This window comes from Guyanagaster necrorhizus, assembly GCF_019112545.1.
Source record: "Guyanagaster necrorhizus MCA 3950 unplaced genomic scaffold BT62scaffold_5, whole genome shotgun sequence".
Taxonomy (NCBI): Eukaryota; Fungi; Basidiomycota; class Agaricomycetes; order Agaricales; family Physalacriaceae; genus Guyanagaster; species Guyanagaster necrorhizus.
Window position 1 is genome coordinate 1,131,311 of NW_025064884.1, and position 13,343 is coordinate 1,144,653.

Genomic DNA, 13,343 nt, shown 5'->3' on the forward strand with positions numbered 1-13,343 from the left:
AGCCAGGTAGTTAAAGCCGGTGTATGGGGAGAATTAGGCTCGGCGTTTGCCACAGTTCTGCCTTCAAGGCCGTTACAGCGGGGCCCTAACACGAACAAAGCATTCCGGTTCGACGGTCCGACCAAAATGACTCCAATACAAAGTCACCAATTGAGTGCAATCTTGAGCGAGCACCACAGCCTTTAAAGCACGTCAGCACTCATTCATTTATCCACCAGAAACTTTGGATGCATCTATCCTTTCCTTGCCGCCTTTCATTCAAGTCCAGGGTGTGATAAACATCCGGATGGTTGGAGGATACAAAACCGCGATGCCTTCGACCATAGTTGAACCTGGAATTGTATTCAGATCCGGAGAACTATCAGGCGTAACGGAGAATGGTAGAGAAAAAAAACTTCATCTCACATGGCATCGGCCGCATCTTCGATTTTCACTCCGATACTGAGGTATCGTCCTACAATACTGCTACTCTTGAATCGAGGGAGTCACAACTGTCCGTGCAGTAATAAGTGAGCCGAATGTCTTTGATCCTGCGAGCCTTACTCTGCGGTGAGCCTCCGGCTTCGTATTTTGGCCGTTCAATGCCACAGATTCGGACCGAAAGACCACAAGCCTTCGACAAGGATGAAATTCAAGTGCGTTTACAGCGGCTGGCTTATAGATTTGTCTTTTCAATTCGTGCAGACATTTTTAGAAGTATACGAAGAGATCTTGACCTTTGCCGGTCTGGCCTTTAATGCGATCTTGCGACATTTATTCGACAACCCGGAGGAACCGGTTCTGGTGCATTGTACAGGTTCGGGATGTCTGCGGTTATCGCTTAGTGATGCATCTGACCAGGGAACGTGTAACTGGGAAAGATTGAACGGGGCTGGTATGTGCGGTGCTTTTGATGGTCAGTACATACTTAGTCTAGTTCTCAGCTTGTGGTTACTGACCGTATGGTTCGTATGTGTTACGGCAGATACTTGGAGTTGATGATCAAGATATCGTAAACTATTATGCTCTCGCGACGCATGGTCTCGAGCCTGCTATTCCGTTGTTTACCGCGCGACTTCAGAAGAACCCCAACCTTCTGTAGCAATTTTGAAGGCGCGGTCAAAACGTGTAATTCGAAGTCCATATATTTGCGTTTCGATCTCTTGATTATTTCTGCCTATAGGCCAGAGACAATGGCATGGTCGCAATGCTACAGATGATACGGGAGAAGTTTGGTGGTGCGGAAGGATATGTCAAGAAATATAACAGTATAGATGACGAGGATATTGAGATGTTGCGTAGAAGACTTCTTGTCGCTGTGTAATGTATTTGAGAGAGCTGTCGTTTAACTGTAAATTTAAAATTTGGGGGTCCTTGCCTAAAAAAAAGTCACCTAATAGGCGTGAGAAAGTCGGGATTGACGGCGCCTTACGAGACTCTTTCGACGACCACCATCACTCGTCTTTCTGTCTTTCCGTCTCTTCCAGATCTTGGTGCCGAGTGCTTATCTTCCGTTCCGTTTCATTTTTCTGTAATAAATCTCTATTGGATCGCTCAAGCCCCTTGGCGGATTCTGAATGGTCCTTATCCATGGTCCGACCCGGAAAAATGTTGCCGTGGGCTTGATCTATAAGGTGCCGATGGTGCGTATCATACATTTTTATTCGTGTATGTTTTGCTGATTCTGTTGAAATAAGGCCAAACGTTTTGGAAACAAACAGTATTCCGGTGAGCTGCCGACACGTCCAGCAGCGAGCAAGCCATGAACCTCACCAGCGAACTGTAATTCCGTTGATAGCGCTGCAAGTCACTGTGCACTAGTCTCACTTGTCTGAGGCGTCGTCTCCTCCTTTCGACTTGGCATCACCTCGTCCCATGTCTCATTCTCCTCATTTATAACCCCACGCCCAAGACAAGGAATGTCGTGCAACTCTGTTCCACCATGGCTACTTCCAGCTCATCCTCGGAGGAAGACAGGCCTGAGATTTTCCGTGTTTCTTCGTTTTCTCCGACACCTGGGAAGGAAGAAGGATGTTTACCATCGCCCACGGTAGAGCGGCCTGGCACACCCCTCTTCCCCGCTGACGCGGGACTACAGGGATGGAGGTCCTTAAGCCACTCCACAGTTACTAGGTTATCTCCGCTTTCGAGTCCTGGAGGCTCCACGGAGTCCTATGTATCCGCAGAAGGGATGGCCGAAATTTCACGTTTATTTTCAGGTTCACCTAAGCGGTCCATGTCCACGAGAAGCTCCACCTCATCGCCGTTGAACCCCGCGAATATGCAATCTGTTGCTCAACAGTCTGCATTATCGCTCTCGGAATCCAATGAGATACCACCAGAGGATATTAGAGCTATATGCCACCTGCCCAACACGTTACTTCGAGACTCCACGATCGCGTATAGGTTCGCAGGTGATGCGCCTCTCACCCGCCGATTTCCCCGCCATCGGGACTCTGTGTTGTCCTTGTATGGTGTTCCCGTCCTGGCTTCCGATTCAAGATACCCTTTTGCAGCAGCAGGCGTACGCGACTGTGGGCTCGTGGCATATACCTTTGACCCTTTGGCGGCTGATCTAGTAGTTGATGACGACGACGAATCGCTCAGAGGTGCAAAGACTGACGGTCTGACTCCATGCGGCGTCGTCAACGTCGCGATGCTCGCCCTCACGATGATTGCCCTCATATCGCTATTTGTGGTTTATCCTGTGGTGTCGTTCTTTAAGGATAGTCATAGAAACCGGCTCGTAGTGGACAATCCCTTTATTAACTCAACGGGTCAGGCGGAAGACACCATTCCAACGAGTCGGCTCGGTGCGAGGAGCAAGATCCTATTCTTGCAAGTATTTCTTTTTCTATATAGGCGTTTAGCGGTTTTATCATTTGACTAATAGCTTCGTTTCGAGTAAGGATGTTACGCTTGGCTGGGATACAGTTAACAAACCTGGAGAGTACAGTCTCACCTTCAAAGCCGAGTTCGATGAGGACAATCGTCCACTTGTTAACGGTCTGTCTTTTATATTTGCTCCGGCATTCGCTTCCTGACATGCCGTCCAGGCAATGATCCTGTACGGTTCACAACGGTCTTTTCAAAATCATTTATCGCGAGGATTTTCAAAAATCTATTGGTCTTCGATGGGTCAGCGGGCGCAGTCCATCTTCACAGACCCGTCTGCATCAAGACAGGCGGATATGTGGAGATTTCGTACAGATCTGTGGGCGACCGTGAAATCAAGAGGTTTGCTGTAAGTTCCCTCTTACTGATTTTGAGTACTGTTGTAAATACACCTATTAGTGGTATACCGAACTTGAGGCTGCTTCATGGCTGGATTTGACTATCAAACCAGGTGAGTCGGATTAATACTAGTGTGACGGGACCGCAGTTAACGTCGTATCACAGGAGGAGGTGACAGTAGGAGTAAAGAACAAGCGGTTTGGATCGACTATGTGAAGTTTTATGAACGCTCCGGTACTTCATTCTCCGGTCCTTGTCTTGAAACGTCACCCACGTACAACGTGGTATTTTCTCCCTAGGTTTTTCGTAGGTCATAAATAGCGCCCATCAGTTATTCTGACGAATTCATTGTGACGGTGACTAGACAATCTGTTGTAACTTATATCTTTGTACTTATACCCACATTATCTTTTTGTAGTTTGGGTGTACTGTTACTTGTCGCACACTACTTGCATGTACGTTTATAATGCGACGAAAAAGTGGCGTCCTATTGGAGTCACAATGAGAGGGAAAGCACCCGAGTCGATCGACATTCTAAAAAAGATACCGGCATCAACTAATCATCAACTTTGTATATTATTGCGTCGGCGCCCGGCCGACCTTTTCTTGGAAAATGCCCAAAAATCTTGGCAAGTCAGGACAGGACAGGACGAGGAACAAGGGCAGAATTTCATTTAGGTGATTTGTGTGCCTGCGACCTATCCCCATGGAATGATTCGCAGAAGAGGAACGTACTTGTCGATCGGCAAGAACAGTAAGTATCCACGCCAGGTCTTCGCGGTGAGTCCAACATCCAAAACGGAAATATCAGACTTCAATTGATCGTAGTCACCGGCCATGGTTGTTGTTGAATACCGGGGATCCCATGCTGGCGGCCCTGGCGGATCACCTTGGGCGCGTCCGAGCGATAGGGGGAGGTGAACGGACTAGTATTTATGCCTACACCAGGGTTCAGGTTTGGTCAATGTTGCGTCTACTTGCGATTCTTGCTTTTCTCACTTATGCTCTCGCACACCAGCCCTCGGTGTATCTGGATGCGTTCCAAGGCTTTTTAGAAGGGTGAGTTGTTTCGGCAGAGTTGATCTTCGTTCAGTGGAGTTGACATATGGATTAGATTTATTAATTATAATGATATCTTAATATCTGAGAGTAGTCCTGCTCTCGCTGACGACTGTGTAGGAAGGGTTGATTTTACAACGAGTGGGTTGATTTTTTCCCTTCTGTCTCGTCGAAGCGGTTATTGAATGCGGATACAGCGTTCCAAGGTGGCATGTTGAATACAGGTTCGTAGCTTCAGTCTCCACCCCGGCCCTTACAAATCGGTTTTGCCACCAGAGTACCTGTATGGGATATTCAGCAATGTCGCCTCGCTTAACACCACCCAGCTGATTGGTCTACCTTCGGGGGCTTCTATCCAGTCCCTCGCCATTGAAGGACCCGTCGTCTCTGCAAGCGTGATTCTGGAGGTGTACTACAAGACAATAGACTACACCCTGCCCATGCAGACCGACCTATGGATGCGTTTTGACGACGACTTGAAGATCAAGTTTTACGACATGACCCTCCGTCGTTTACCGTGGGCCTTTGACTTCCTCCTTCCCAAGTTGGCGCCCACGATCGCAGAGGAGTTGGGAGCCTCGTACAATGGCACCGATGCCGACAATCAAGCACTGGCTGCACAGAGGGCTATTGCTGATATTTGCAGTACGGCGATGGAGTATTGTACGGGCGACAACCAAGTTTATGATTCGTCAGCCTTTCTTCGATACATGTCTTGGGCAGGTCGCTGAGTCTCGTTGTAGGAATGAGAGCTGTATGCAGTTTCTGGCCGATGAAGTTCCATTTGGAGAGGCATGGCAAGGAGGACAGAATACAACGATTTGCAGGTAGGATTTTCCTCAACTCCTCATGGTAACTTAGATTGACCCTCGGACAGATACGTGTACAAGAACATGGTAAAGTTCAGGCCTGATGTTCACTGTCCCCAAATCTCACCGTCTGGCGGAGATATGTGCAGTAAGATCACTTTCATGTTCATCGCTTTTACCGGTTAAATCTCGGAAATTTCATAGTCCCCAGGTCGTACGAAAATGTCACTGAAGATTTCCCCTTTGTTTCAACTCTGGTCGCACCCAACGCCTCTTTCACGGTCGATAACACGAAGGGATTGTCTGAGGAAACTGTGACAGAGCTGATGAAGTTAAGCATGCTGCAGATCTACCCGACTACAGTTGCTTTCGTGAGTTACCTTTACATCGTTCTTGTCGCCGCTCATACCAACTCGACCAGTACTCCATCCCAACAATTCTGTACTTCTTCCTCTTGTACGTCTGCGCCAAAGGCGTGGAGATGGTGTTGCCAAGGCTCTACGCAACATACAGGGATCTGTCGTTGGAAAATAAGCGGAATACTGTTACTTGTGAGTCGCATTCTCAAAATTTACCTAACCGTTCTTGACAGTAATTTAGATGCCATGAATACGTTTTGGACCTTGGTCGCACTCGTCACGCAAGGCGTCGGAGGCTCAGTGGCGAGTCAGAACTACACCGTTCTCAATGTCTCTCTAGTGAGAGTCGTTGGCAACCTCATTTCCGGTTTATGTGCGTTTTCTTCTTTCACCGAAAGTAGTCGTAGAGGGCTAATGATCATCCAGATATCTTCGAGCTGACATACCGTCCGAATATGAGGTGGCCTTTACTTATCCACCACCTCTGCGTAAGTTGTCTCACGAATCCTTGCCTTTTCTTGACTTATGCGGACTCTATAGACTCTATTCGCCATTGTGTTCCTTCAAGTCGTGCTACAAATCACGGAACACCCTGCTATTGCGGCTGCTGGATACATATGGCTATTTCAGGCAACGACGGAGCAGTCTGTCTTCATTGGACTCTTCATGTATAGGCTTCGATATCCTAAGCTCCTTGTGAAGAGAACGTTACAATTCGCCGCAGTGCAATCATTGTTTGTCCTATTTCTTTTCCTGACCCTTTCAGCTGATCACTGATGTTGTCATGAACACGTAGCTTGTGCAAAATCGGATTCGCAGCGTATCTGTTTGTCTGGTGGGGCTTGAAATTGGCCAAGTTCCACACGCCCAGTGATATTGCCTTGAGCGTCATGCTGGTTTTGATTTGCACACTCCTTATGTCTACGCAAGTGTATGTTTTTCGTTCTCAGTTGCCTTGCCATATTATGCTTATGCTTGCTGGTACAGGTATGGATCTTACGCTGTATGGTCGATAGCGAGGAATATGGACCGCCCGTCTAGAGTTCCAGACACAGAGAAACTACACTCGGAGACAAGTTCTACTACTGCTGTATCAACCCGCGATTCAGTCAGCTCATAAAGACGGGTGCCACTCTTTTAATTCATTCATTTAATACACACCTGGGAATATACCATACCACACATTTGTATACCATGCTAGTTCAATCACAATAGACACGGACACTTTGATACCTTCTGTCTCAGCCCCTTGTGTTATAAGTCAAGCCTGAACCTTCTTGCGACTTTTCCTCCTCGGAAGGTTTGACATATGAGGTTGCAGATGGCCCTTTGGAACAGGAACAACATGCGGGCACACGGTTTCTCGTTGTAGCAGGTGTAGTGTCAAGGGGAAGTTGAACCCGCGCCGTTGATGGATGGATACGGCGGTCGAGGGCTCAGGTCTGGAGTAGTCGACGGTGGCGAAGAAGATTCAGGGAAGGGGCTAGAGGTTAAAGGTGAAGGAAGTTTGATACAAGTGCGTGTCATCGTCGGATCTTGAGGTATTATCCGTGATGAAGAAGAGTTCCAGGTTGGTGGAAAGTCGTCCATTTTAATGTTTCGTCTCGGGACAGGGAACCAGCCGGCCTCGCACTTGGGGGTTGAATCCGATTTTCAGTCACGGGAAGGGCTGAGGTATTGGTTATAGATGATGAATCTCATGGGTCTGATACCAGTGACAAAAATTGTGATTAGTTTCATTCTTTCAATGTAGAAGATATTTAGTACATTTTGAGTACTTGTATAGGTACTTGCAAGGACTCACTGGTATCTGAGTAAAGTGAGCACTTATGCTTTTGGTGAGTACCTGTCTTATGATGCAAGTGATCTCTGGTATGAGTGTTTCTAATAATATAACTGTTCAACTTTTTATGAGTTGTATGTAATTTTAGATCTGAGTACTTGTGTCTTTTGAGTGTGAATGCACTAGAGATGTACACCATACCATTACAGATATGACCATACTAATATGGCTATTCACTGTATATGTCCATGATAATATGAATACAATGCATATCTCTTGTTCCTTCAACATTGTATCTAAAGGAGAATCCCAATGGTCTCCAAATTATCAAGCTCCACTGTCCTCACTCTGCATCTCATTGCTTGCACACTAGACATATCATACTGTTCTTACTCTGCAACCCACTGCCTGCACACTATGAGCCCTTGTCTTTCAAGCCTGGCATCATTTCTGTGAAACAATCATTGTTGAGTAGCATTAATAGAGGTTTCCTTTTTATGCCAGGCAATTTGCTATCTCAAGTTGATTGGAGTTCCTCTCCCTATGGCTTTTGCTGTGCATCCTATTGTCAGCACACTACACTGCATCACACTGTCCTTGGTCTATGTCCTGTCACCAGCATGATAGCATTGGGGCCCTTCTCATGTCTCAGTTGGTCTGAGGATTAGTAAAAGAAAACCTTTCTCTTAATCTTCTCCATAAATATAACCATTCTTTATACAAAGAAGTGTACTGCTGAGTTTGAGTGATTTCTATCATCAAAGATAACAATATCCCATTCTGTAATGATACTAATTGCCAAAGATGCAATATAGATGATGTATATTGAGAAGTCAGATGAGAGGACAGATATCCAATAGAAGCAGAAGCAAGCGTCTTCCGGAAATCATTATGAAGTGAAGGGAGTGCAATATCCATCTGTGACAACAGTAGATTAAGTACATCTGCTCTAAATAAAGAATCAATCATATCTGACTGAAATTTCAGCTCAGTTATTGAGCAAAAACATATATCTACAGTTGTAATATTCTGAGAGTATTTGAGCAGCCAAATAACACTTCTCCATGTTAATTCTGAATCAATGAGTTGAATCTGTTTCTGTTCATCTCTAGTATAATCATAAAGAAAGCTTCTGTGACACAATAACCATGTATCAAAAGTCTGAGGAATGATAAAAGAATGCTTACAAGCTCAATCAGCAAGCTTCAAGCATAGATCGATAATAGCCTTATTCAGCTTTTGAGCAGATGAAGCTAGCATCTCCAAAAGAAGGAGCAAGACCACATTTCTGTATGGACATGATGGCCAGAAGAGAGGCAGCCATGTTGATCCAGTATATGGCTAAGAGAATGACCATGCTTAGCATGATGCACCCTATAACATGGTTTAGCTGCCACATCAGAATGACAAGGCCAATCAAAAAGAGCACGACAGTCAATTGCATGAGAACTGGGAGTGAGGCAATGATTGCAGGTACATGCCAACTTAGAAGAGCATCATGTCTATGCTGCCGGCGATGCGCACGGTCATAAGTGCTCCCGCTATTCATGCTCTTCACATAGTCGAGCAGCCATGACTTCACGAGCGAAGCAAGTGAGGCCACTGATATACCGCATACTAGGGCTGAGAACCATAAGCCCTGTATCCACAAGGCAGACCGTGGAACACGGAAATTCGATAGCGCATCGGTCGTGTCAAAGATGGGGTATGCCGGAGCACCTGCGGTCGCGTTGAACAGTGCCTGAAGGTTGACTGAGATCAGCTGCTGCTGCAGGATCGATATTTTTTCGTAGTCAGGCTGCAGAGTCGTGTAAAACTTGATAAGGAAGACGGTGACGACGCCACCAGAAAATAAACCGGCCTGGACAAAATGAGTGTGAGCAATGACGTATTTCGGAGCGACATACAGAGATAAGTAGCGCCGTCATGTCATCCTGCCAGCGTTTCAACATATCTTTATCCGCCACACGAGCCACGTTGTTGTAATACTCCCAGAGTTTAGACTCTGCGTCGACACCGGCACGCGGTGGCTCAGAATAGCTGTTTCCCAGCGTATCAAAGTCTACGAATAGAACCAAATTCTCATTTTGAACCTTCACAGGCAGCGGAAAACAAGAAATCTCATCAGTAGCGGAGGGCAAGGTTTGCGACGGTCTGTTGGGAGTGTATTCAAACGTTCGGGGTGTTGTTAGTCGAGAATTCCAGTCTGTATGGAAATATCGAGATCCTGGAGTTGTGGTAGAAGGGCGAGCGACTGGACGCCGATATCCTGGCATCGGGATTGTGGCTGCACTACTGGCACGAACTCTAGGATGGTTGGGGCTTAGATTCAGAGTGTGCTGGGTACTTCCGGATTCATCAGAAGGAAATACAGCTGAATTTGCTTGATTATCGTTGTCTGGCATGATTGTCAGTCGAAGGTGGCAGACAGACGAGAAGGTCAACACGCGTCGAACACGCGATGTTTCCCGATTGGGCTTTCGACTCATGGCAGCAAACGGCGTTTTGGTGAGTATCAGATAAACCAAAGACTGTCCCTTGATATAATTTTTTGGCTAAACCATCTCCCCAACTCTACCCCACCTCTCGCTCTCTTCTATTCCTTTCCTCTCCCACCGTCGTCTACATTCATGCAAGAACATACTCGTACCCGCTAAACCTAGTATCACGCCCAAATCGCCTCTCCTCAGCCCCTCCGTCTGGAACACAGACTGCATGACAGGAACGTATACGAGCCCTATCTGGGATATCGCTGAGACGCTGACCGTCGTCAGCAGCATCTTGTTCTGCGTTAGCCCGCATCCCAAACCGCGGTTTTGGATGGCCGAAACAAGGTCCAGAAAGACAAAGGCCGTAAACGTCTACGAAAATATACCTTCTGAGTCCAATGTACGCACAAAAGATAAAAGTTGCTCCTTACCATCGTCTGTTCCCTCCTAGACATCTTGTCATCCTCGAGAGCGAAAATGTACACGAACAACGTGCCAAACACAATGATCGAAGCCGAGAAGATGACCCGATACAGGACGCGTTTCGTTATAATCGAAGCATCTTTTTTCCGGGGGGGTCGTCGCATCACTGCGGGATCAATGGGATCAACCCCCAGACTCTGACTCGGAGGGCCTAAAAATCATGAACATCGTCTTCTATGACATCGTAAGTAAGAGCTTACCGTCCATGAGGATATTGATAAATAGGATTTGCATTGCATTTAACGGATTGCTCAGCCCCAGCATGGTACTGAGGGTGATTAGCGTCAGCGCCGCTGCGGCCGTGCTCAGCTGGAATGAAAGGAAGTTTTGTATATTATGGAATATTGACTTGCCTGATTGCACCGGTCAGAAGAAACAAACTACAGAGAAACGAGCAACTCACCCTCCTCAACAGCAGGCAAAATCGTACTGAAATTATCATCCACCAATATCACATCTGCCGCCTCCTTTGCTACGTCAGTCCCGCTCTTTCCCATCGAAACACCGATGTCCGCTATTTTCAACGCAGGCGCATCATTGACCCCATCGCCTGTCATCGCTACGATCTTCCCTCTCGCTTGGAACGCCTCTACGATCGCCATCTTATGTCTCGGCGTCGTTCTCGCAAAGACGCTCACATATCCGACTCTCTCCATCAGCATTTCCTTGCTCATCCTATCGATAGCAGCGCCTGTCAGACACCCACTCCCCTCAGAGCTGACTTTCAAACCCAGCTTGCGTGCTATGGAGAGTGCAGTCTCCTCAGCGTCGCCAGTGATCATGACCACTTGGACGCCTCCCGCTTGTAGAAGCGCGATCGAGTCGCTTACGCCTTTTCGTGGAGGGTCAAGCATGGCTTGAAAACCCGCAAAGACCATATTTGACGATCCAGGGGCGGGAGAAGATGTACGAGTTGGGGGAGCTGAAGGGAGCATTGCATTGCCATTCACAGCTGAAGTGGTCAAGTCAACGCTGCCGTACCCATAAGCCATCGCCACAACTCGTAAACCTCTCGATGCCGTTGCTTTCGCCTTGCCCAGTATGACACTCCGAGCCTTCTGATCCAAAGCAGGCGTCGATTCGTCATTGACGTAGTAAAATTTGCACCGGTCTAGGACCGCTTCAATTGAGCCTTTGAGATAGCAGATCTCCCTCCCCGATGGCGACGCGTCATGATGAATGCCACTAACTGCCATGTATTTATGCTCAGAGTTGAATGGTTTTTCTGAGAGGCGTTGGAAGGTCTGCAGGGCATAAGCTGTGCACTAAGATGTGGAGGAAGATAAAACCTACCGCTCTCCGGTCAGGCAGTCCGACTTGACAGAGTACGTTTAACAATGCGACGTCAGTAGACTGCCCAACGAAATTCCTGTCATCGTCCCGGCTTAGAGAGGCATTATTACACAGGGCGCCAATATCGATCGCCATGCGAACAGCTGGAGGTAGCGAGGGGGAGACTTCGTTACTGAGATGAATGACCTCGTCAACCGAGTACGCCTCGGTGACCGTTTGCTCGTTCTTCGTCAGAGTACCCGTCTTATCGGAACATATCACCGACACCGATCCCAGAGCTTCGACAGAATGAAGCTTCTTGACGATGGCTTTTCGGTGTGCCATCCGTTGAACACCAAGTGCCAACGTGACCGTCGTTACGATGGGAAGGCCTTCAGGAATGGCAGCGACGGCAAGAGAAACTGCAAGAGACTATTCAAACGACCACAGACATTTAAAGAAAGCCAGTATACCTCCAATGGTGAACATATCCAACCATGGCCTTCTCTGAAGCACGCCAATCAAACATATAACGCCGATCACGACAAAAGAAATCATCGAAAGCTTCTGGGCAAGCTCGTCCATGCTCAACTGTAGCGGCGAGCGCTTTTCCTCTACATCTTGCATCATAGTAAAAATCGCGCCAAACTCTGTATTTGTTCCCGTCGCAATAACGACGCCCGTCCCGTGACCGTTCCTAACCAACGTCCCCATGTACGCGATACATGTTCTATCTGCCAAAGTAGCAGGAGTGGGACCCACACAGGTTGCCGTGTTCTTCTGTCGCGCCACCGTTTCGCCTGTCAAGCTGCTTTCATCAATCTCTACATCTACGCAAGAAACCACGCGTAAGTCTGCTGGAATCCGATCTCCTGTTGAGAAAGTGACAATGTCACCAGGAACTAGTTCATTGGCTAGAACGTGCAGTGTTTCGCGCTCGCGAATGACATGACAATGGTGGGGAACGAGCTTGTTCAATGCTTCGAGACTCTTCTCTGAGCGCTGTTCTTGCACGAAGCCGACCGTGAGTACGATGAGGACAGCGACGGTAATGCTGACAGCATCGTCGATGTTGCCGATTATGGCGCTTATGGTTGCACTTGCGCATAGCAGCAGGATGAGGGGACTCTCGTATATTGTTTTGGCAAATTTGAGAAGAATGGGTTCTGGGGTAGCAACAGAGAACTCATTATATCCATGTGTCCCTAGTAAATTGGGAATATCCGCCTTCAGCAGGCCGTCGGTAAGGGATGTCCGGTAATGCGATATTGTATCCTGTTACTTGGCTGTCGTATAGCGATATAAGCGATGGAAAAGAAATACTCACCTCCACAGAACAATGGGCATACTGCGACGACAATGTATTCTTCGGCGGCTCCAGACGGGGCATAGCTCTTCCACTTTCCAAGTGATTATCCGGTGGTTGACCAGTGATCCAACCGAGTACGCGCGACCAGAGACTCGACGCTTCTGCATTCACCGCCGATGCCAGCTCGGATGGCGATATAACAGACCCTTCTAGATGATGTCTGCGGAGGGTGGTACTGTAGGAAAAGTGTGCTTCAGCATCGGGGACAGGCTGTAGTCGTACATTGTCCGGATCCGAGGCTAGTAATGGAAAATAGGTGGATGCTGGGGGTGAGGGCGACCGTTGAGGAGAGCGACCGCGACGAGAGAAAGACGACAAGCTCGAGGAAGATTGAGGATGGAAAGGGCCTGAGCGTCTTCGTTCGTAGCCCATCCCAGATGAGTGTCGGAAACAAATATTACTTATTTCAATTGCTGTGACCTCCACGTGTTTGTTGCCCGGCCCCGTTCAATTCAAACACTTATCTGCTGCAGCTTGGCGACGACTGCGCCGCAAGCTAGGAAATCG

At 47.7% G+C, this 13,343-nt stretch overlaps 5 protein-coding genes across 5 annotated transcripts; 3 read left to right on the top strand and 2 right to left on the bottom strand.

Annotated features, from left to right (window-relative positions):
- Nucleotides 1-126: 126 nt before the first annotated feature.
- BT62DRAFT_985312 (uncharacterized protein) lies at nt 127-1,303 on the top strand (the record flags this gene model as incomplete). The annotated part of the gene is given in 8 exon segments (XM_043189929.1): nt 127-142; nt 219-367; nt 387-446; nt 482-549; nt 648-783; nt 965-1,041; nt 1,061-1,097; nt 1,163-1,303. The coding sequence occupies 8 exon segments, from the start codon at nt 127-129 to the stop codon at nt 1,301-1,303; spliced, it is 684 nt and encodes a 227-aa protein (XP_043043401.1).
- A 526-nt stretch (nt 1,304-1,829) lies between these two features.
- On the top strand, nt 1,830-3,516 carry BT62DRAFT_614132 (uncharacterized protein). Its single transcript, XM_043181612.1, has 5 exons — nt 1,830-2,708; nt 2,769-2,817; nt 2,873-2,985; nt 3,036-3,325; nt 3,379-3,516. Exons 1-4 carry the CDS (start codon nt 1,922-1,924, stop codon nt 3,311-3,313), a joined length of 1,227 nt encoding a protein of 408 aa, XP_043043402.1. The 5' UTR covers nt 1,830-1,921; the 3' UTR covers nt 3,314-3,325; nt 3,379-3,516.
- Nucleotides 3,517-4,469: 953 nt separating this feature from the next.
- BT62DRAFT_928660 (uncharacterized protein) lies at nt 4,470-6,628 on the top strand. The gene is made up of 11 exons (XM_043185559.1): nt 4,470-4,496; nt 4,549-4,963; nt 5,016-5,099; nt 5,150-5,229; nt 5,286-5,452; nt 5,503-5,632; nt 5,682-5,813; nt 5,867-5,928; nt 5,981-6,174; nt 6,237-6,371; nt 6,428-6,628. Exons 1-11 carry the CDS (start codon nt 4,484-4,486, stop codon nt 6,558-6,560), a joined length of 1,545 nt encoding a protein of 514 aa, XP_043043403.1. The 5' UTR covers nt 4,470-4,483; the 3' UTR covers nt 6,561-6,628.
- A 1,823-nt stretch (nt 6,629-8,451) lies between these two features.
- BT62DRAFT_886394 (uncharacterized protein) lies at nt 8,452-9,499 on the bottom strand (the record flags this gene model as incomplete). Its single annotated transcript, XM_043182875.1, has 2 exons — nt 8,452-9,084; nt 9,131-9,499. 2 exons carry the CDS (start codon nt 9,497-9,499, stop codon nt 8,452-8,454), a joined length of 1,002 nt encoding a protein of 333 aa, XP_043043404.1.
- A 279-nt stretch (nt 9,500-9,778) lies between these two features.
- Nucleotides 9,779-13,208, bottom strand: BT62DRAFT_978992 (Ca-transporting ATPase; the record flags this gene model as incomplete). The annotated part of the gene is made up of 7 exons (XM_043189400.1): nt 9,779-10,084; nt 10,144-10,346; nt 10,396-10,548; nt 10,599-11,439; nt 11,489-11,889; nt 11,941-12,742; nt 12,795-13,208. 7 exons carry the CDS (start codon nt 13,206-13,208, stop codon nt 9,779-9,781), a joined length of 3,120 nt encoding a protein of 1,039 aa, XP_043043405.1.
- Between the last annotated feature and the right edge of the window lie 135 nt (nt 13,209-13,343).

What these genes read in the sequence shown, in the direction of transcription:
- BT62DRAFT_614132 (XM_043181612.1), top strand. Translation starts at nt 1,922, where the DNA reads ATGGCTACTTCCAGCTCATCCTCGGAGGAAGACAGGCCTGAGATTTTC. An exon ending in AGGAGCAAGATCCTATTCTT is followed by an intron (nt 2,818 to 2,872) that starts GCAAGTATTTCT and finishes TTTGACTAATAG; the next exon opens with CTTCGTTTCGAGTAAGGATG. An exon ending in CAATCGTCCACTTGTTAACG is followed by an intron (nt 2,986 to 3,035) that starts GTCTGTCTTTTA and finishes CATGCCGTCCAG; the next exon opens with GCAATGATCCTGTACGGTTC.
- BT62DRAFT_928660 (XM_043185559.1), top strand. An exon ending in TACTTATCCACCACCTCTGC is followed by an intron (nt 5,929 to 5,980) that starts GTAAGTTGTCTC and finishes CGGACTCTATAG; the next exon opens with ACTCTATTCGCCATTGTGTT. An exon ending in TTCGCCGCAGTGCAATCATT is followed by an intron (nt 6,175 to 6,236) that starts GTTTGTCCTATT and finishes ATGAACACGTAG; the next exon opens with CTTGTGCAAAATCGGATTCG.